At 48.3% G+C, this 22,431-nt stretch overlaps 1 protein-coding gene across 1 annotated transcript in view; it reads left to right on the top strand.

Annotated features, from left to right (window-relative positions):
* The window catches only part of reln (reelin), a 169,282-nt gene that overhangs the window by 89,018 nt on the left and 57,833 nt on the right, over positions 1-22,431 (top strand). Inside the window, exons 4-7 of the mRNA XM_084452891.1 lie at positions 9,207-9,277; positions 19,658-19,690; positions 19,817-19,895; positions 20,062-20,158. Of these exons, the coding sequence (XP_084309017.1) occupies positions 9,207-9,277; positions 19,658-19,690; positions 19,817-19,895; positions 20,062-20,158 (280 nt within the window). The remainder of the gene's footprint in view (positions 1-9,206; positions 9,278-19,657; positions 19,691-19,816; positions 19,896-20,061; positions 20,159-22,431) is intronic.

Raw genomic sequence — 22,431 nt, forward strand, 5'->3', positions numbered from 1 at the left:
CTCGCCCCTCTCTCCATCTCTCTCCCTCTCTTTCTCTTTCCCTCCCTCTCTCTCTCCCCCTCTCTCTCTCCCACTCTCCCACTCTCTCTCTCTCCCAACTCGCCCTCTCTCTCTATCTCCCTCTCTCTTCCTCTCTTTCTCTCTCCCTCCCTCTCTCTCTCCCCCTCTCTCTCTCCCTCTCTCTCTCTCTCTCCCAACTCGCCCTCTTTGTCTCTCTCCCTCTCTCTTCCAGCTTGCACAATAATGATACTATCTAGAATGTTAGACTAGAATACACCATTCTTTCATCTCTCTCTCTCTTTCTGTTTGTTTTCTTACTTTTGTTTATTCATCCAGTTCCAGTTTTCCTTGTTGAAAAAGGCAAAGCCATAAAAAAACGGCATTAGTGCAAGGCAAAGAAAAATGACATGATTCATAATGCATCTCGCAACTCCAAAGGACTGACCATGCTGTTGCCACGAGTGCCGCTTCCTTTTATCTGAGTGTTTGTGTTTGTTCAGTGTGTGTTCAGTGTGTGTTCAGTGCGTGTTCGGTGCGTGCGTATAGCCTCCGAGGTGAGATGTGCGCTTTGATAGAGCCCTCGCTCGCCAGCACTGGCCGCGCTCTTGTTAGCGAATGCAGCGCGGGACTCTGTGGTTAGTAAATATTTAAGCACCTTGTTCCTACATCACCTCCTGCTGCTCATTACGCACCATCTTTTATTCATAAATGCCAACACTCAAAATTAGTGCTTTTTAAAGCAGCTCTGAAACATGAATGTAATTAAGCATGTTTTGTCTTGGCCTGCACGGCCAGCGAGCTCATTACTTATTAGCAATGACTGATGAATGAATTAGCAATGATTCATTAACAGAGATCGACGTGTAAATGGAGAACAGCCCTTGGTCTGTGTGTGTGTGTGTGTGTGTGTGGGGGGGGGGGGAATAGTTAGGATAGAGAGAGGAGTGGTCAGGGGGGATAGTTAGGATAGAGAGAGGAGTGGTCAGGGGGGATAGTTAGGATCGAGAGGAGTGGTCAGGGGGGGTAGTAAGTAAGTAAGTAAAGTTTATTTATATAGCACCTTTCACGATACACAATCACAAAGTGCTTTACAGTAAAATCGAACATAGTGGCAGACAATTAAAACAACGGCATAACGATTTAGCCAAGTGCAACATAACCAAGTAGAATAAAGCACATACAGAATGATGTCACAATGATGGCACAAAATAAACATAAGGAGACAAATTAAAGGGATAGTTCAGTCCAAAACCTTACTTCCTGGTGTTTTGTATGATATTGGTACATTGGGGCACTGTGTGAACACCATCGAACTATCAAATGAGTGTTTTCTTTAGTTTTGGAGAGCTAGACAATACATTTTTTTGTCACATTTTCAGATCGTTTTGTTTGTGACGAAGCTAGAGGGTTAGTGTTCGTCACTAGACGAACCCCAGGACCCATTTCGTGACTCGTGATTTCGTGGGGTGTGGATGTGAATGGTCCTCCTGGGCTGGGGGGGTTCTGGGGGATGGGGAGTTAGAGGGGCTAGGGTAGCTACTGGATGCAGGACTGCCTTCTGGTTTGGAGTCAGGGAGAATGGTGACATTGGTCAGTGCAGAGGCAATTAGAACAGGGGGGGTCATGAATGGTGAATTGACCCCAGTGCCTCATGCATGTCCATAAAATAGGGCAGGTCTCTGGACTGTTCCACCTCCTGTCACCGGCTTTTTCAGTTCCTGTGGATAATGGTGTGCACAGTATGTTAGCTCTCAGCAGCAATAATACTAACCTTTAACCACAGACAAAGTAATTCACCTCCTATTTCTTTTGTAGGTTTTCCCACTTTCTGGATGCTTGTTTATGGGATACACCGTGGAGCCCCATGTCTTTGATCACAAACCTATATAATAATTCAACACACAACATAAGGAGGGGAAAATTATGTTTGTCTTTGGTGTGAGTGGGCTAATCAGACCTCTTAAGGGAGCCTGGCATAACATGATCCACACTTAACTTGATCATATTTCATATGAAGAGTTCATTTGCAAAAACGGATAAATGCCATTGTTAAAATGAACAAAATCTGTTTGAGACTCTCTGGAGTGCACACACACATTTTTGGGTGACACAACTGGAAAATAATAATATTAACTGTTGAACTAATTAGAGACTATATACATATTTTCCTCAGCCAAAGTTGGATCCGTGTGTAAGTTATACTGAGGAAGCATATTATTGCAACCTTACATAGGGTCTGGAAATATTCACAAACTTCCCATGGGAATTAACAGGAATTTATGGACATGTGTGGGAATTAACAGGAATAAACTGGAAAACAGAATTTGTTCCTGTTAATTCCCATAAATGTCCAGTTTGTTCATGTAACCACCGAGTTCTTTATGCCTTTGTGTTTGACCTCGACAGCCCCACCATTTATTTCCTCCTCTGCCAGCTGGTGACAGGCCGGACACAGATTTACGTCCAGAGATCTGGAGGAAAATAGGTTTTTCCCTTCCCTCTCTCTCCCTCCCTCTCTCTCCCTCCCTCCCTCTCCCTCTGTCTCTCTCCCTCTCTCTCTTTCTCTCTGTGATTTAACTCTGCGGTTGGTAGATTGGGTGTTCAGAGAGCCTCAGAGCTAGTAATGTATGTTATTAGAGCTAATATCTTCTCAGAGCTGGTATCTTCTCAAAGCTGGTATCTTATTAGAGCTGGATCTTATTAGAGCTGGTATCTCCTCAGAGCTGGTATCTTCTCAGAGCTGGTGTCTTATTAGAGCTGTTATCTTATTAGAGCTGGTATCTTCTCAGAGCTGGTGTCTTCTCAGAGCTGGTGTCTTCTCAGAGCTGGTATCTTATTAGAGCTGGTATATCCTTTGAGCTGGTATCTTCTCCTCAGTTTCAGCAGGATGTGGGTCAGTTTCCGTTGCTAGGGATGACAGTGGTGTATCTCACTGGATGACTCTTTTTTTATTTTTTTTATGTGAATGTCAAATAAGCCCAGCGTGTTGGTTTGTATTTTGATGCGCGCACGTGTGTGTGCGTTATCCTGCTCACAGACAGGTGTATGTGTGTGTGTGTGTGTGTGTGCGCGTGTGTGATTGTAGTTTGTGCGTTGAACTCTTGCACTGACATCTTTCCTGGAGGCAGACTACTCAGGGGAAGTGGGTCACCAGCCCTCACACACACACTCACACACACCTGTCTGTGAGCGGTACCGTTGTCCCATGCACGCTAGCATGTAAGAGACAGACATGGCGGCAAGTGTGATCGGTCGGGTTGTTTTTAATGTTTTTTTCAACATGAATGAATGACTGAATGAATGAATGAATGAATGATACTGGAGTGTTTCAAACTGCAGGCTGGGCCTTTGGTACTGTAGTGAGAGAACTACCTTCAAACATCTGAGTGTGAAGTTAGTTCTCTTCATTCAGGACAGCGTTCTTTGGAGTTACATACAGTACTTACTCACACGCAAGCAAGCACGCACGCACGCACGCACGCCTACACACACACACACACACACACACACACACACACACACACACACACACACACACACTTTCATTAACTGGTGAATGAAGCCATCTGGTTCGACGTGGGCATAGATGAGGCACTCAAGGATCTTAAAGGGGATACATAATAGAAAAATGGGGCGGTAACTCTAAGGCTTGTTCGGCTTAGGGATCGCGACAACTAGGGCTCTTCTCCAGATTTTGGGGATCTTGAGTTGGCGCAAGCAGGAAGAAAGGAACGTTCTTAGCCAGGACTTCAAGGCCGGCATGGCATGGAGTATAAGCTCCGGGCAGATAGAATCAGGCCCTGGGGCATTCCCTGGCTTTACATGTTGGGGGGCAGCAGCGAACTCCTCCGGTGTAAATTCGCCAGAGATGTTACCGCCGCTAGGAGTTGTGGCCTTCCAGAGGTCAGACATTTCTTTTGCCACGAGACGTGACGATTCGCAGTCATTACCCTCGTATGTCCCACTTTTCACAAATTGTGATGCGATTTTGTTTGCAGAGATGGGCCAGTGACGGGGGGAGTGTCTAGACCTACCAGTGAGGTTGTTAAGGATGCTCCATGCCTTGCGGCTGGAGTGTGAGAAATCGATGGAGTTAATGGCCTCCTCCCAGTGCTCTTGTCTCCTTCGGCTGAGTCTTGACAGCAGGGCTGAGGCAAGCCTGTCTGACTCAGCTCCTGGGGGTGGGCTGGAGGAAGGCACAGTAGAAACTCTCGCACTCCGCATCCCAGCATGGTTTGAAGCTGTTGTGACGTCCGCGTGGGATGGATTTTTTGGCCACTTTCACCAGTATGCTGCAGAGTTCCTGGTATGCCTCGTCCACGTTGTTGGTGTTAGGTGGTGGAAGGCACCTTGTGGATCTATGGGTAAGGAGGCGGTAGCGTTTCCAGTTGGCCTTTCAGAAGTTCACTGGCTCCCTCACTCACTTCACTGGCTCCCTCGGGACGAGGTCCATGAGTTTAGGCATGGTTATCAGCGATGGTCGATGTTGGGACCGTGGGAACTTTGCTAGCACGCACCTATCAGGGAGCTGGTTATCAATGCCGACGCTCGCGAATGCCAAGTCAGGATTCGCCCTTGGGATCGTACAATAGAACCAGGCTGTTGTTAGCTGCCCAAGCAGCCAGGTTTTCTCTGTCGGATATATTAGTGCTGTACCCCCAATCCTCATGCGGACAATTAAAGTCGCCAGCATAGAGACAGAGGTGGGGGAAGACTGCAAGATACGCTGGTGTGATTCGCGAGGGCAGAGGCTTTTAAACGTTGACGATTTTAAAGCCAGCAATGTCCACGCACAACCATTCAATCTCCGAACCAGTCGGGGATTGGTCGATGGGAGTCCAGATCAACCTTTGATGGACGAACGTGGCGGGGCCATGCTTCCTGCTTAGGATAGACCCAGCTAGAGCAAAATTTGGAAGAACAATGTTACGCAGTGGATCTCCTGGAGGAGGATGAAGAGCGCCTTGGTGGTGCAGGCCAGGTGCTCAATGACATCAATCTTACTGGGGGTGAGCCCTTCGGTGTTCAGCTGCAGAATTCTGGGATGGGAGCCGACAGGGCAAGCTCCACTGGCTACCCTCCCCGCCTGTGGTAGCCGAACACCAGCCCGGGTGGTAGCCCTCAGTTGGCAGACTTTGCTTCGCTTATGGTGGTTAATCACAGCTACTGACGGGGGGCACCACGAGAAGGTGTCTGCCTCCCCCCTCACAGGAGCAGGCCAGGTTCCAGGTTGGGAGATCGACCATAGATCAAGTCACTCTGATGACTTAACACATCAAGGACAGCTTTTCGGCCAAAAAGAAGGCCAGAGCCGTCTTTATAGACCTGACGGCTGCCTACGACACCATATGGCACCACGGCCTCACATGCAAGATGCTCCGCCTGCTGCCGGACAGGCACATGGTCAGTATGATCATGGAGCTCATCCGAAACCGCAGGTTTAGTCTCACCACCGGTAGTGGACAGCGAACCAGGTTGCGACGCCTTAAGAATAGCGTCCTCCAGGGATCTGTCCTGGGCCCCCTCCTCTATAACATCTACAGGGAGAGTTGGTTCAAGTCAGAGAAGAGGAGAACGATGAGGAGGAAGAGTTCAACAACGAACTGGTAGTTGAGGAGGACGATGATGAGGAAGATGGTGATGAGTAGGACATCACAGCATTATTATCTGCTTCTCCTACTGTGTTCAGTTCAATTATTTGTTAGGTAGGCTATCATTAATTCAAATAGGTAACCGGTAGCCTACAGCATCCAGCAATTTGCTGTTGTTGCTTAAGACGCTATAACATAACTAATGCTTTACGAGTTTTGTCTATCAGATTTACTTTTTTCATGCAGCTGGTTTGTTGACATCTTTTTCAGATGAAATAAATACCAGTAGGCTTGAAATAACCTTTTTCGACTTTCATCCTGTCTAGGCCGGTATTTGGTAGGCTCTAGGCCTCTCTCTCCTGCATGAGGTTGGCCTAGCCTACTGTAGATGCGCTGTCTCAAAGCCAGATCAAATTAATGAATCATAATTGATGTTTTTCGATAGCCTAATTTTTACACAGGTTATATGGTTTAGCGCTATTTATTGATTGTATATCGTAGTGTCGTTACTCTGACTGCAACGTTGACAATCAGTTCAGTTGACTTGAAAATGTGGGATGTCTGAGTTTCTGGGTTTGAATCTAAATAATGAATGAAGTCCGATCAGTTGGTAAAACGATAGCCCTTTAAATAACCAATTTTATGTAGGCTCCTGTCTCTGCTGTAGCTAATCCAAACAAATATTACAGCCCGGTGCCACACCACCCAGAGACCCAGACACACTGGCCGTGCCTGGGACTTCACCCGCCGTCACTCCACGTAGGCCTGCCCGGAGCCCACCTGGAACGCTGGACACACTGCTGGACACACTGCCCAGGACCCCCAGCCTCACTGTCGTGACACCACGTAGGCCTGTCCTTAGCCCACCCAGAGACGCGGACACACTGCCCTCCACATTTCACCCTGACATCCCCATTCCCGACCTGGAACCACATGTCATCGAGAAACTCATGGCAGACAGTCATGGTCGTCCAGACCGCTACGGGTGCCTTGTTTTCAAAGCTTCGGTACCCCCTGCGATTTACCAGGACTGGGAGATGGAAATGAACTGGAATGGTTCATGTGGAAAGCATGGCTTACCACAGACCCTGAGAGACTTCATCGTAGAGAGTATGCGCCAGCAGTATCCAGACTTTAGAGGCAAAGCAGACATGAAGAGGCTAAGAGATAGAATTAATGAGCAGTTGCGCTCCCCTAGGAGCTATCCATGCCGTCTTTATCGCAGCCCTGTCTGCACGCAAGAGCAACTGTAAATTTAGGGTATTCAAATAGATGTCTTGATTTTTCAAACAGTCGTCTGCTGTTGTTATTTATTCTTGCCCCCAGTTGCCTACTTAGTACATTTCTATCCCCATTGTCCAAGTCCGGTGCACATTCCCTGCTCTCAAAATAATCTGGAATCCAAGCTCTAATTGTAATCTCTATCTGCGCTGCTGTGATAACAATATATTATAGCCTATTATTACTAGGCTACTGTTCACCTTATTATTTATTTATTTAGGTAGCCTACATTATCGTAAATGTGCACCAGCCATTTAAAGCAAACGGAGAGGAAAGTGTATTTGTTAGTTACAGTAGGCTAGGCAGGTTACTCTACCAAGGACATCAGAATTTTACTATGCGACATTTGAAGTAGTCTACAGCCTAATTGTTTCGATAGCCAGTTAGCTCACGAAAGCAGCTTCCATAATATTAACGTGGCTAAAAACAGTTAACGTCACAACGGTGTAGGCTAGTATTTAACTAGTTTAGCCAGTCCTGATTTCGATAGCAACTAGTCATGAACGGAATGTAGGCTACTGCATTTACTGTGCAACATCAACTGTTCAAACTGTCAAACTGTCAACTGTCAAAATGAATTGCCAACAAATTGATTATGCCAGGTAATGGCATACTGGCCTGTTATTTTCCGCTCAACCTCCCTCTGCTACTGTAGGCTATTAAGAAGATAGGAATTTTCCTAGGACATCAACAACTCAGCTGCTTGCGCTGAAAGGTGTTGTGGGAGTTTTGCTGATTCTAAAACTCCATCTATTGTTGTGACTGCATATGCAACAAGTGGCTGGCCTGTCTCTGATCGCTGGGCTGATCTATCTACAAAAAGTTAAAAGTCAGGGTTTGCTAGAGGAATATCAGTGAGGTCTGAGCATGGCTTACTGACTTCTTCCACTATGGTGACACAGTCATGTGGCTCTCCGTCATCTGGAGTAGGAAGCAGGGTTGCAGGGTTAAGAAAAGTTCACCTTTGAAGTGTAACATTAGACATGGTCAATAGTACATTCAGATAATGCAGCAACCTTGCTGGGTGCAGGTGTGAGGTTTTCGCCTGTGAAAGAAGAGCAGACACAGCATGCGGTACATGGACAAACAGCGTGCGCAGTGCTACTAAGTCTACAGAACCTAATATAGCTTCAGTGGTAGCTGCCACTGATCCCAAGGTGTTGTGTCAGACGGTATTGTATGCAGATTAAGGTATTGACAAACATCAACGACTTTCCTACCATCATGTACAAGCCTGACGTCCTCAACTGCATCTGTGTTGTCCTGTGTATCACCTAGAGCAGTCATCCCAAACTGTGAGGCGGGCCTGCCCTGGGGGGCCCCAAATAAATTTTCTGTTTTTTATGAATGAAACGTGATTTTAATTTCCGAAAATCAAAATAAATAATGGGAGAGCTGTATACTAAATTGTGGATAGTGCAGAGAGAGCCTCCCCCCTCAGGCATGAATGTATTGTGCAAAAGCGTCATAACGTTAACTAGCAACAGGTGCCACCGAGCTAACTTAGCTGTGTAACGTTATGGGCTACTGTAGCTAACGCTGCCTTGCAAAATGGACACATTTGGGGGGTTGGGGGGGGCGCGCGTGTTTCACTGTTTTCAGAGGGGAGGCCCACATTGATGGAGTTTGGGAACCCATGACCTAGAGGGTCTATCTGTTCCCTGGCTAGTCATAATCTACCTTGTGGGTTGATCAGTGAAACTCCAACCGGCTGTGCTGGACCCCAAGTCTGAGGATTCTCCCTTTCTTTCAGCTTGTGGTAACTGTGACACTGATTAATCCAGTGACCATATTGACCACAATGGAAACATGCATCATCCCTTTTCTCACCCTGTCTGTTCCTGTGAACTGTCTTACTCCTACTACTACATTTTATATTGCTCCTCTGTCGCTCCTTCTGTCGTTGTTGGTTCCACCTGGTACTTCCATTTTGAATGTCCAGCTGTCTTAATTGATTGGAAAAAAAAAAAAAAATTCTCAATGTGTCGTTGTTTACAGTCGTTGTTTACAGTCTTGAAACAGCGTTCACAGCGCCGAGGAACAAACCGCAGACCACGTCATCCAGGACTGTCCGATATATCGGACACCCAACGGAATGCGTGGCCTGACGGTTGTGGATGATGAAATGGTGACATGGCTCCTGGAGGTGTACCCGGATATATAGCCCATGGGGGGAGAGAAGAAGAAGAAGAAAAAGAAGAAGAAGAGGCCATCTGCACTTAACGAAACCTCATATTAGGCAGCCAAATTGCTCTTTCCCTGCTGCAGTTTTTTAATGTTTCTCTCTCTCTCTCTCTCTCTCTCTCTCTCTCTCTCTCTCTCTCCCTCTCTCAGGGCTACGGCCACACATCGAGGACAGATCATCTTCAAGGACGCTCTGGCCCAGCAGCTCTGTGAGCAGGGAGGTGAGCAGCAGAGCACACACACACGCACACAAACATGCACACACATGCACATACGCACATACACACACACACACACACACACACACACACACACACACACACAAACATGCACACACATGCACATACGCACATACACACACACACACACACACACAAACATGCACACACATGCACATACGCACACACACATGCGCCCGCACACACATACACATACGCACATACACACACACACACACACACACACTCACACACACACAAACATGCACACACATGCACATACGCACACACACACACACACCCGCACACACACACACACACACACACACACACATACACACACACACACACACACACACACACACACACACACACACACACACACACACACACACACACACACACCATTAAAACATGGATAACCACAATAGCCAAAGCAGCTCATGACTAGAGCTGACTAATCATGACGCGAGCACCCGCTGCGGAGTCAGGGATGTTTGGGTGTCCCATATTTCCAGCTTAATTTAAGCTATTTTTCTCCGGTCTTCCAGTTCACTCCTGTTAGGACTTATACCCAGGTTCTGTGACAGCTCTAAGTACATATTGATAGTGCGTTCCCAGCATGGATTTGGGGTGTTAATAATTGCTTATTTAAGAACCAGCTTCCTCTTCAAGTACCGCAAACGGATCACCCTGGCACTAGCAGAGAGAAACAGCTAACATAAACTTCTTCTTTTTTTAGGGGAGGGTGAATGGTTGTTTTCTTGTTAAAATCTCATCATAAAATTGTTTTTCACCTCTGAGTGTTTTGGCTCATGCTGCAGGTCGTTAGACCTTCCATTCAGACTCAGTCAAGGCCCCAGACAGCTCAGCTCTGTGGCTCAGTGCCACACTGAAGACATGTAGCCTTTAGTCTGCCAAAAGTTCAAAAGTTTCTCCAGTAAAGGTTTTCAGAGGGAGGGGATGGAGAAGAGAGAGAGAGAGATAGAGAGAGAGAGAGACTGGGATAGATAGATAGATAGGTAGGTAGGTAGATAGATAGATAGATAGATAGATAGATAGATAGATAGATAGATAGATAGATAGATAGATAGATAGATAGATAGATAGATAGATAGATAGATAGATAGATAGATAGATAGATAGATAGATAGATAGATAGATAGATAGATAGATAGATAGATAGATAGATAGAAAGACAGGCAGTGAGACACCAGTAGCAGCAAAAGGGGGAAGGGAGAGACAGAGAGGGGTTGAGATGGAGCGGACTGAAGTGACAGAGAGGAAGAGAGAGATAGAGGGAGAGAGAGATAGAGGGAGAGAGAGAGGGGGAGGAGAGGGGCAAGGGGAAGAGAACAGAAGGAGCACAGGGCAGTAAATTGCCAGTGTCAGTAATGAGAGCTCTCTCCGGTGAAGGAGAGGTAGACGGATGGAGGGATGGAGGTAGGGTGTTAACGAGAAAGTTGAAGGTCATAAATTGCGGGCGAGATCAAATGCCATAAAGAAGGAGGAGGGGGGGGCGAGAGCGGAGTGGCCGAGCTCGTTACGGGCTAATTCCTGGATGGCCAGGGATATGTCACACTCTCCGCGGTATAGAACGCTGTCAAGGAAAGGAATCTGAATTACAAATGAGACTGGAAAACGCCTGGAGCAACAGGGAAGGAGAGAGGAGTCAGAGGAGGGAAAGAGCAGAGCATTGAGAGAGAGACCCGTTGCCGTTCCTTTGTTCTGTTCCACTGTCGTCTCTCACACACTCGCTCCATCTCACACTGCCTCCATCTTTCTCACACACCCCCCATAACTCTCCCTCCCTCCATCTCTCTCTCTCCCTCCCTCCATCTCTCACTCCCTCCATCTCTCTCCCTCCCTCCATCTCTCTCACTCCCTCCATCTCTCTCACACACACTCCATCACTCTCACTCCCTCCATCTCTCTCACACACACTCCATCACTCTCACTCTCTCCACCTCTCTCACACACACTCCATCACTCTCTTTCACTCCCTCCATCTCTCTCACACACTCCCTCCCTCTCTTTCACTCCCTCCATCTCTCTCCCTCCCTCCATCTTTCTCACGCACACTCTATCACTCTCCCTCCCTCCATCTCTCTCACTCCCTCCATCTCTCTCCCTCCCTCCATCTCTCTCCCTCCCTCCATCTCTCTCTCAACCCTCCCTCTATCTCTCTCAACCCTCCCTCCATCTCTTTCCCTCCCTCCATCTATCTCCCTCCCTCCATCTATCTCCCTCCCTCCATCTCTCTTTCAAACTCCCTCCATCTCTCTTGGCACCCGGCCCTCATGACAGACAAACAACACTCCCAGCTTCTGAAGAACGGCAGCTGTGACTAACAACAAGTAACAAGCGTGGAGCATCCGATGCGCCACGATACATCAAAACTGGGGAGAGTCACGTGCTCGCCGGCCTGTTCGTGACAGACCTGTGCTCGGAACCCGTCGTAGAGTTTCATTCGCAGCTTAAACGTTTGAAAATCTTGGCCTACGTTGGAACCAGCCGTTGTCTCTGGTTCCAATCAGCCGGAGTGAGAGGGTGAGCCAGAGGTCTGCAGAAAGCTCTCAGCTGGCCGGGGGGTAAACAACGCTGGCCCGTGCTCCTGCCCTGTGGAGCGCCACAGAGAGCTGGAGTGCTCTGGAAGGAAGGAAGTCTCAAATGTAGCTACATTAGTATTCAAGAGAGGAACGAAAGCTAGCAGGGGCCCAAGCTTCATGTGCTAAGTCGTGGTTTTGAGGAGCCGGATAAATGAAAAGCAGTGTTATGATCCACAGTGGGGAGAGAGGGATGGAGAGAGAGAGAGAGGGAGAGAGAGAGAGAGAGAGAGAGGGGAGGAGGAGGAGGAGGGAGAGGGCTAAGAACGTACTGCTCAAAGAGGGGAAATCTGGGTTGATCGGGCACACTGGGGCCTTTAAGAACAAACAGGCAGATTAGAGGCGAGCAGAGCCAGGATAGGAGCACAGACCTGAGGGCTGGGGAGAGGGAGAGAAGGGAGGAGGACATTAGAGGGAACTGTCATGGAAGTGTAGGAGAGGAGAGGAGAGGAGAGAAAAGGAGAGGGGAGGGGAGGGGAGGGGAGGGGAGGGGAGGGGAGGGGAGGGGAGGAGGGGTAGAGGAGGGGCTGATGTGAGAGGAGAGCAGAAAACCTGTTCATTTATTACGGAAGCATTGACTTCCGTAACAGTGACATTCACTTTTCTCCAGGTGTTTGTATTTAAGTTTCCATGCAGTTGCCCTTAAAAAGCCCACTCAGACATACAGTAAGCTCAGGGGGAAATGTGTGCATGTCAGTCATGTTTGTAAGAGGATCTGTCTGGCTGCCTGGGGAAAGCTTGGCCTCACACGCACACACACACACCTGTGTTCCCAGAGCTGCTTTCTGCTGTACTGCTTTTACCCCCCTCTCTCTCTCTCTCCCTCTAACCCTCTCTCTCCCCCTCCCTCCCTCTCTCCAACTTTCCCTACTAAGCAGAAGAGAGAGCGAGAGAGAGATTCCTACATTCTACTCATGTCCTTTGCACTTACAAGGCAGGTTAACAAGAGTTCATGACTGATGGACAGACAGACTGGCAAACAGACTGGCAGGCAGACAGACAGACAGACAGACAGACAGACAGACAGACAGACAGACAGACAGACAGACAGGCAGGGAGACAGACAGACATACAGACAGGCAGACAGACAGACAGGCAGACAAACAGACAAACAGACAGGCAGGACTTCTCATGGGCTACTGCTCTTCTCAACAAGGGTACTTGTGGAACCCAGAGGGTGGGGGTGGGGGGCAGAGCCGGCTGGAGGAGTGTTGCTCTCTGTGGGTGGACAGGGGGAGGGAGGGGTGTGCCTGCTGCTGACGGCAGTTCATCAGCCCCTATCTCCTGGCAGGACGGCCGCAGCAGCTCTGCTCCCCAGTGCCTTTAATTTCCAGCGGGGGCATAAATCCCACGTTTATGAGCTCGGCCGAGTGCCGGGCGCCCCAGATGGATGGCTACAGGGCGGGTATAACTCAGACAGGCCGCCGCTCCCCGAGGGACGCCTGATCACTGGGAGGGCGAGTGGCCTCCGCAAGCCCTCCCTCCCACCCACCCCGTCACCCCCCCCCCCCCCCCCCCCCACAACACCACCCAGCCAGCCAGCCAACCATCCCTCATACCCCTGGAACCTTGAGACCTCTCTCTCTCTCCCTCCCCCTGTTCCAGAACTCTCTCCTCATCCACAACTCCCTCTCTCCTACTGTTACCCTCCCCTCCCACACCCAGCGCATTCTAGCCTCACCTCACCACGTCAACCTCTTTCTCCCAACCTATAATAATCACCTCCGCCGAGGGCTACCGACCGTCCCAGTGAGGAGGACGTTGCGGTGATGGAGGCCGACGGGGAACCGGCGGTCTTTGCCCGGTCCCTCGTCTGAACTTTTTCCGAGCTGGGATTTGTAATCAGTAAAGATATTCATCAACTCTCAACACACCAACGTTCTGAAGTTGACAGTTGTTGTTGGAATGTTGGAAGTTTGAAACTCAACTGAAAATCCATCCAACTGACACTAGCAGTCACCAACAAACATGGCACACCAATCCAACATTGGTCTTGTTGGTTGTGGCAGTGTGCAGGCACCTTACATTTTTGGGTTGATTTATCGCCAATTCACCCCTCCTGACAATCAGAGGAGAAATCTAGTCTGGAATGTTGGTCGGTACGGATGTCCGGCTCGGATTATTGTAATGTGAGGGGTTTACAGATCCAACTTTTACTATAGACCTTGACAATCATCTGGGAACGTTCATGGCAGCGTCATGGCAACCAACACTGTGGGGGGAGGTTACCACCCCTTTTTGGTTGAGCGTAGCCGTATGACGGGGCTTTAGTGCTAAATTGAATAGCGGCAAATCGGATCGATCTTGGTAACTTTTCAAATAACATGTCAGACAGCTATAGTAGTAGTTTGGAGGCTACTGACAAATGCCGCTATTTAAATAAACGGAATTGGTGGCCAGTGTCCTTTTAGCCGCTCCGCGTCCGAATGGATTAATGATCCCACTCAGTGGCCAGACGTGTCATATCCAGACATTTACTTGTACCTCATCGAGTCTCCAAGTAATGTCCATCTATGACTTTTTATGTCTAGAGATATTAAGATATTTATACAGCCAGCTACTTAGTCTCCCCACTTTGTTTATATAGGATCCAGTTTAATGTTAGCATCTCCTTAGCCCCTAAAGTGCCGATGACAGTAACGTTACCCAGCACAGTTCTGAATGTGCAGCTATGCTGCTGCAGTTCGAGGGGGCAGGACCTAAGATTTTTGCTTTGTGAATATTTTAAAGATACAACATAAAAGTGAATCTGTCAATCTGAATCTGTCCACCTACAGTAGATACATAAACTAGCTAACTAGGAGACGGTGAAATAGGCTACTTCTTCAGTCCAGCAGAGTGCACTAACCTGACATTAATTTTCATACGAATATGAATTTACTCGGCTACAGATGGCCAGCACGGCCCTCCTGGCAGCCATCTCTCCTGGCTGAGTTGTCCTCTCTGTCCTGGATGGGCTGGACCTCTCTGTCCTGGCTGGGCTGGACCTCTCTGTCCTGGCTGAGTTGGACCTCTCTGTCCTGGCTGGGCTGGACCTCTCTGTCCTGGCTGGGTTGGACCTCTCTGTCCTGGCTGAGCTGGACCTCTCTGTCCTGGCTGGGTTGGACCTCTCTGTCCTGGCTGGGCTGGACCTCTCTGTCCTGGCTGGGCTGGACCTCTCTGTCCTGGCTGAGTTGGACCTCTCTGTCCTGGCTGGGCTGGACCTCTCTGTCCTGGCTGGGTGGGACCTCTCTCTCCTGGCTGGGTTGGACCCCTCTGCCCTGGCTGGGTTGGACCTCTCTGTCCGGGCTGGGTGGGACCTCTCTCTCCTGGCTGCGTGGGACCTCTCTCTCCTGACTGGGTGGGACCTCTCTCTCCTGGCTGGGTGGGACCTCTCTGTCCTGACTGGGTGGGACCTCTCTCTCCTGGCTGGGTGGGACCTCTCTCTCCTGGCTGGGCTGGACCTCTCTGTCCTGGCTGGGTGGGACCTCTCTCTCCTGGCTGGGTGGGACCTCTCTCTCCTGACTGGGTGGGACCTCTCTGTCCTGGCTGGGCTGGACCTCTCTGTCCTGGCTGAGTTAGACCTCTCTGTCCTGGCTGGGTGGGACCTCTCTCTCCTGGCTGGGTTGGACCTCTCTCTCCTGGCTGGGTGGGACCTCTCTCTCCTGACTGGGTGGGACCTCTCTCTCCTGGCTGCGTGGGACCTCTCTCTCCTGGCTGGGTGGGACCTCTCTCTCCTGGCTGGGTGGGGCTTCTCTCTCCTGGCTGCGTGGGGCAGCGTATGTATGGTCATTATGAGGGGAGAGATGTTCAGGCATGGAGAGGCACTTCCTTTTGCCACTCTGTTTCAGCTGCTCCGTCTCTCTTTTTCTGGCATTGTAGTACCGCCTTATCTTCTCCGCCCCCTTGTCTGACCTCTGGCGATGCAGGAGTATAGAGGGAGCATAGTCTTGGTGCAGTGGATCCTTTACGTGGAATCCTGAAATGATTAATACAAAGGGTAAACCATGCTGTGCTGTATAGTCTGTTACTGTATCAACTGAATACATTCATGATTACATGTATAATACATATGGAAGGTATAGACTAATTCTTCTATGCCCCTCTGTTAATGCAAAACTTTGGAAACCATTTTCCATGTCCTCCCTCTTCAGTAGTAGTCTGGGGCCTTTCTCGTTCGGTGTTGTTTCGCCGGTCTAGAGCGGAAGCGCGAGGACGCATCCCATAATCATCCAGTCTGGACCGGAAGACAACAGTTGTTGTACTGTTTTTACTGTAGGCTGCGCATGGTGAAGTTTTGAGTAGATAACATTCGCGATGACATCACCAGGCATAACACGACAAAAATTGTAAAAGAAGATGTGAGGAGAACTACCGGTTAAGGAAAAATAAAGGAAGCGGATGTTGGAGGCGGGTTCTACAGGCTCGAGCCGGATGATGGGGCGGGCTTAAGGCAGTGAAGTAAATAGATACCAGGCTCTCCTCCCCGAGGAGAGACTGGTGACGCGAGGCTAGGTTAGTTAACCTAGCTAATCTCCCAGCTCGAGAGCATCATACCACCAAAAGTGGGCGTGTCCATATCCGTGTACTACCTGGAAATCCCAGCTTACATCGGGTCTGGTAACGTCTATTTCTGAGCTGAGATTTTTCATCAGTAAAGATATTCATGGCCTGAGGGTGCCTGCACATTGCCTGGACCAACGCCAACCAACTCTCAACACGCCAATGTTCCAAATCTGGCAATTGTTTTTGGAAGTTCAAAAGTCAACTGAGAATCCATCCAACCGACGCTGGCAGTCATCGACAAACATGGCACACCAATCCAATGTTGGTGTTGGCTGAGGCAATGGTCTGGAACATTGGTCGATTGGATGTTTGGTTCAGATTATTTTGTAATGTGAGAGAGTTAGAGATCCTACTTTACACCTCCCAATCAGCTCGAATAATATCAAACATGTTTAATAGGCTGTTTAAATTATTACATCACTATTCAAGCGAGGCAATGGTTCATTGCTCCCTTGGGCCAGATAAAACACTGTAGCATGTGATGAGCCATTATTTTCCAATCTTGTAGTGTGTGCGTATTCGAGCCAGAAGAACATCTGTTAAGATTCTCCTCGTGTGTGATACATGCACAACCCGATTTCGAGATCGGTTAGGATTTTGATAATCCTGTAGTGTGAGCCCGACAGGAGACAGTCAGCCATTGTGTTCCAAACAGTCTTTCTTTGCATGCACTCAGACACCACACACTGTCCTCATATGAATTATGTAGAAAAGATGCCTAGTCACAAGCAAACACAAACAGATTAACAAAAATACACCTTAGATGGCAAACACAGCTAGCCAATCAGGATGGCGTTATGGTGCCTTGCTGGTCTCTCTCTTTGCCTCACTGGTGATTATGATAATGACGGCTATTGAAAACGCAGAAAGGCCTCTTCTCCTCTCCTCCACTTCTCCGCCGGGGGATGAGTGGATTGAAGTGTTGGTAATCTGACTTTGGAGAGGCGTCTCTTTGTAGTGGCTACAGACGCAGCAAACACTCAGGGAAACAACAACATCCTGTTTCCCGGCGAGTCAGTAAACGGCCAATTAGGCGGAGGGATGCTCACCTTCAAATACGCGGCTCGCATACTCATGCACACACACACTGTGGTGAGTGAGTCAGAGGGAGAGAGAGAGGGCGAGAGATTGGGAGAAATGTTAGATACGCCGGATGGAGAGAGAGCGAGAGAGGAGATTATAGAGCTACGACACGGAGAGAAGAGGGGATGAGATGACTTCTGCCCTGTGCTCTTTGTGTTTGCCAAAGCTTACTCTTAGTTTCTCCACTGCCCTCCATCCCCGCACACCCAGAGAGAGAGAGAGAGAGAGAGAGAGAGAGAGCATCTGCCTTGGAGAGGTGATGGTGGATGAAAGCATAGATAGGACCAGTCAGTGTGCGCGTGTGTGTGTGTATGTGTGTGTGTGTGTGTGTGTGTGTGTATTTGTGTGTGTGTGTGTGTGTGTGTGTGTGTGTGTGTGTGTGTGTGTGTGTGTGTGTGTGTGTGTGTGTGTGTGTGTGTGTGTGTGAGAGAGAGGCAGTGAGCAAGCCAGGGCTGGGCTTGATAGATCCCTCCAAACATGTTCTGAATCAGCTGCCATTTGGAGGATTAGGTTTGGAGTGCAAGGCCCTTTGATCTGATTTTAATAGGGCTTCATCACAGACTCCAAATTCCAGCCTCAGAGATGTACATTCAGGACCCACCCAACGCAGCCCCAGTCACCGTAACCTCTCTTTCTCTCTCTCCCTCTTCCTCTCTCCCTCCCTGTCTCTTTCCCTCTTTCTTACTCTATCTCCCTCACTCCCTCTCTCTTTCTTCTTCTCCCTCTCTCTCCCTTCATCTCACTCTCCCTCTCTCTCCCTCTTTCTCTTTCTCTCTCTGTCAGATGGCAACACTAATAGACTTATTTTCTTTAAGCCCAAAACTTGGCAACACCCCCCCCTCCCTTATGTATAGCAGATCCAGTTACAAAGGGCCAGGAAGGCATTAGACTCCAGCATGAGGAACCAGAAGGAAGTGAAGTCTCTTAAGAGGCTATTAGCAGGGAAAGCCGTTCTCCTAATCCTCCCTCTCAATTTAACCAGCCCGTTTCTTGATTTGGGTCCCATCGTTTATCAGGGGTTTTTAAGGAATCTCTCCCTCGCCCTTCACCCAAACCCTCCTGGAGCAGATTTTAATCTCAGATCCTTCGTCATTTGAGGGGGAGTTTAAAAAACGAAAGCGCCTGCGAGCGAGGAGTTGTGTTATCTGGGAGGGCAGGCGGCGGCTCCGGAGGGTGGGTGGGGGGCGGGGGCAAGGGGACATATTATCCTCCGGGAGGGGGGGGGGGGGGGGGGGGGGGGCACAAGGGGACAGATTATCCTCAGCCAGCCTCCCGGAGCAGGGCTCAGCGGAAGAGGCAGGAGGCAACCCAGCTACGCGGGGTCAACGCTGTTTGCGCGTCAGAGCGGTTCGCTGTAGAAGAAGGATGCGCTCTGAATCGCGTACTTCTACTTTTTACTAACAGTATATACTACAGCTGCCCCTGGGAAGTATGTACTTTGCACGCGGTACGCATACCACTTTGTCATAACGTTGCGCCTTGAAATTTGCCCACAATGCAATGGATTGTGGGTCAGAATAGCCAGAAAAATCTGCTGGTTTGCATACTGCAAAATACGACCGGATGTAGAAGGACATCCTGGTATTTTTGCCATACTGCATGTAGCATACTATGTATTGGGACATACTACATACTTTTTTGGCATACTTTATAGTATGAAAGTGTGTGATTCGGAACGCAGCCGTAGTCAAGCAGCGCTGACTAGAACGTCAAACGTAATACAGCCTGTCGCTTGACTGACCGCGAACGTTGGCATGACCGTAGCTGGGTCTCTGTAGTGGTAGCTAAATCCGATGGTGCCGGAGCCACGGATGAAGAGGCGGGGCCTCTGGGGAGGAGGGTGGCACATGGGCAGAGATGCGTTCATCGTGGCACACCCTTCCCTTCAGAGTATCTACTGTATCTACTGACTTCACTAAAGTGCTCTTATCCATGCAGTTACAAAGACACAAGCATAAGCGCACACACACACACATACATACACACACTCAAAGCAACATACACACACTCAAACAATGACAACAATGCTCAATGCTACAAGGTGACTGATGTGTGTGTGTGTGTGTGTGTGTGTGTGTGTGTGTGTGTGTGTGTGTGTGTGTGTGTGTGTGTGTGTGTGTGTCCATGTGGTATTCTCTCTCTGTTTCAGCTCCCACAGACTCCCCTTTGAGGCCCAGTCTTGGTGAGTTCCTTGCAAGCTAAGATGCCTAATGTCCTAATGCCTCTTTAACATGGCTTTCCAATGTCAATGTTAAATATAAACCGTCTTCAGCTGTTCAGCTGTGTGTATGTGTGTATGTGTGTGTAGCGGAGATTCATGGAAACCATGCAGTGCTGCGTGACGACTTTGACTCCAGCCTGCAGGGGGAGCTGGATGCCACCATCTGGTAGGTCAGCCCAGGGCTCTCAAGTCACACCATGGGCTTAAATGACAGTCCTTTCATATTAATAGTCCTTTAGACTTTAACCCAACCATTATTTCTCTCTCTCTCTCCTCTCTCTCTCTCTCTCTCTTTCGCTCTCTTTCTCTCTCTCTCTCCATCTCTCTCTCAGGACTGAGTGTAGTAACTGTGTCCTGGGTGAGCAGTGCGGGGCTCTGATGCATGGCAGAGCGGTCACCTTCTGTGAGCCTTTCGGAGAGAGGGAACTGGTGAGTACCGGCCGTGACTGAACCGCAACCACAAATTCCGCCCCATTGAGAACCAGAACCACTTCGCAGCCTCAGTCACTTTAACGGCAACCGTATGTAAAAGTTGTGTCTGTCTTATGCACATCCGTTAGCCTCTGTATGATCTCTGCGTTGTGTTCGGTATGTTGTGTTGGGTGAAGGAAGGGCCTGAACCACCAACAGCTACTGGTTGCTCTCTCTTTTAATGTAGGTTGATTGGACGTCAGTTGTGTCTCTGCAGCTGTAAAAATGAACAATGACAACAGACTTTGAGATGCGGTCTTTTCCCTGATCGTCAATCCCCTCTTAACAGACACATGAATAACTCTGTAGCTAGCACTAGGAAACATATATACAATGAAACTTTCAAACAGAAATTGAATTTACATTGTATATCCAGTTGACACATGAGCTGCATGTTTAGAATATCAAAACTAACAACATAAACTGTCTAATTGTCAAGTATTATGTTTTCATCATCGACAACTATAGAACAACTATCTATAGAATAAATATTAAGCTATGACTGAGATAATAAAACATACCTGCTCTCAGTTAGCAAGGCGCGGACTGAGAGCGGAGCAGCTTTGACATCAAAAAGAACAGCAGCTCTTAAAGCGACAGTACAAGTATTTCGAAATTTGGTTCACATAAGCTACCAGAAACACATTGAATATAAAAACATTAAACAGGATTTGGTGAATTTTTAAACAAAAGAAAATACACATAATTCCAATCTGGTTACACGTAGCTAAACTGGGACTGTTCTGTATACGCTAGTGTTGCACGGTATACCGAAATTCTGTACTTTTTCGATACTTTATTTGTTCAAAACGGTCCGGTATATGAATTTCACAACGTTCGGTACTTAATGTAGGTCAAATGTGTATGAGTGATGGAGAGAATATGCACCTTGACCGCCCATTTGTTTAGTCTCCGCCTCACGCCTTTTTTTGTATTTAAAATAGGTAAAATCAGCTCAGATCAGATTCTTTATTCGTCACGTTGGTCCTAGTGTACAGTCACAGTAAAATGTTGCTCGTATTTCGTTGTAGAACTGCGCACAGCACGTTGATGTGCGCTCAGCCTCTCTGTCCCTCTCTCCCTTGCGCACACACGCTGGTCCCGTCTGTAAACAGCCCCTCCTCCGCTCCTCTCTGTGCACCTAGAAGACAGCTGAATAGAGTCAATCCGGAGTAGCCCTACACAAATAGTGATATCATGAACACCTCTGCACAAATGTGTCCAAAACTGATGCAGCTAGTTAACTCTGATAAGTTAGTATGTTAACGCAACACTGTCAATCTCGTAATCTCGTAGAGCTAAGTTAGCAGGCACGTTATATTAGCTAGCCAGCCAGCTAATGAGCGCAGCGGGCACTGACCAACATTTAGTTATCTTGCTAGTCTAGCTAACTACTGAACTGTGCATCATGCTTGCTAGCTGGCGCAGCCAACGTTAGGAAGCTCAGACATGCGCTACAGTAACAACAATGCAGCTCATCCCCTATTAGCAGTGTGAAGTGGGTGTTTCAGCAACCATGCAGTAGCCTACATTATCTGAATCAAGTTTAAGGACGCAGCACAATGAGACAGGAAAATCCCCCATAATTAAGATCTGTGATGGAATAGTGGCATTAGAATGTCTTTAGCCACCAAATTTTGACTTTTATGGTCAAATTCTTTTCATATTTGGTGTAATTTCAAATGAGCTATTGATGTCTCATCACTAATGAACTGAGTAGAGTAGACACCTTGTTCCCAACACAAGATGGAGAGAGGGGGAGAGGCACAAGAAGCAAGTTAAAGTGGTTCTATTATGCAGATTTTCAACAATTTAATATAAGTCTTTGGGGTCCCCAAAACATGTCTTTTAATTATTTTTGCTGAAAATACCACTCAGAATAAGTATTCTAGCATGCCTCTATACCCCTCCGTTGACCACGAGATCAGATAGATCGGATTGAGCGCTTTTCTTCACATGCAAATCAGCTCAGATAAGAGTAAATCAGGCTAGAGAACGAGGGCTGTTGACGGCGCTATGCTACCTAAAATATAGCTGGCTAGCCTGGACCATCCACACTCGATGCCACTGTGACAAATTTCACTGTCCTCTCTCCCTGACTAAACATGATAGTGCCCATGTTATTGTCTCCACGGTTGCATCCTGTTACCTCTAGCTACATTCGCTAGCTAGACACCACCAGGCTATATGACACCATTCGACTACAAACAATAAAAGCTAGATTTTGTAGG

The sequence above is a fragment of the Borostomias antarcticus genome, assembly GCF_949987555.1.
Source record: "Borostomias antarcticus genome assembly, chromosome: 18".
Lineage (NCBI taxonomy): Eukaryota > Metazoa > Chordata > Actinopteri > Stomiiformes > Stomiidae > Borostomias > Borostomias antarcticus.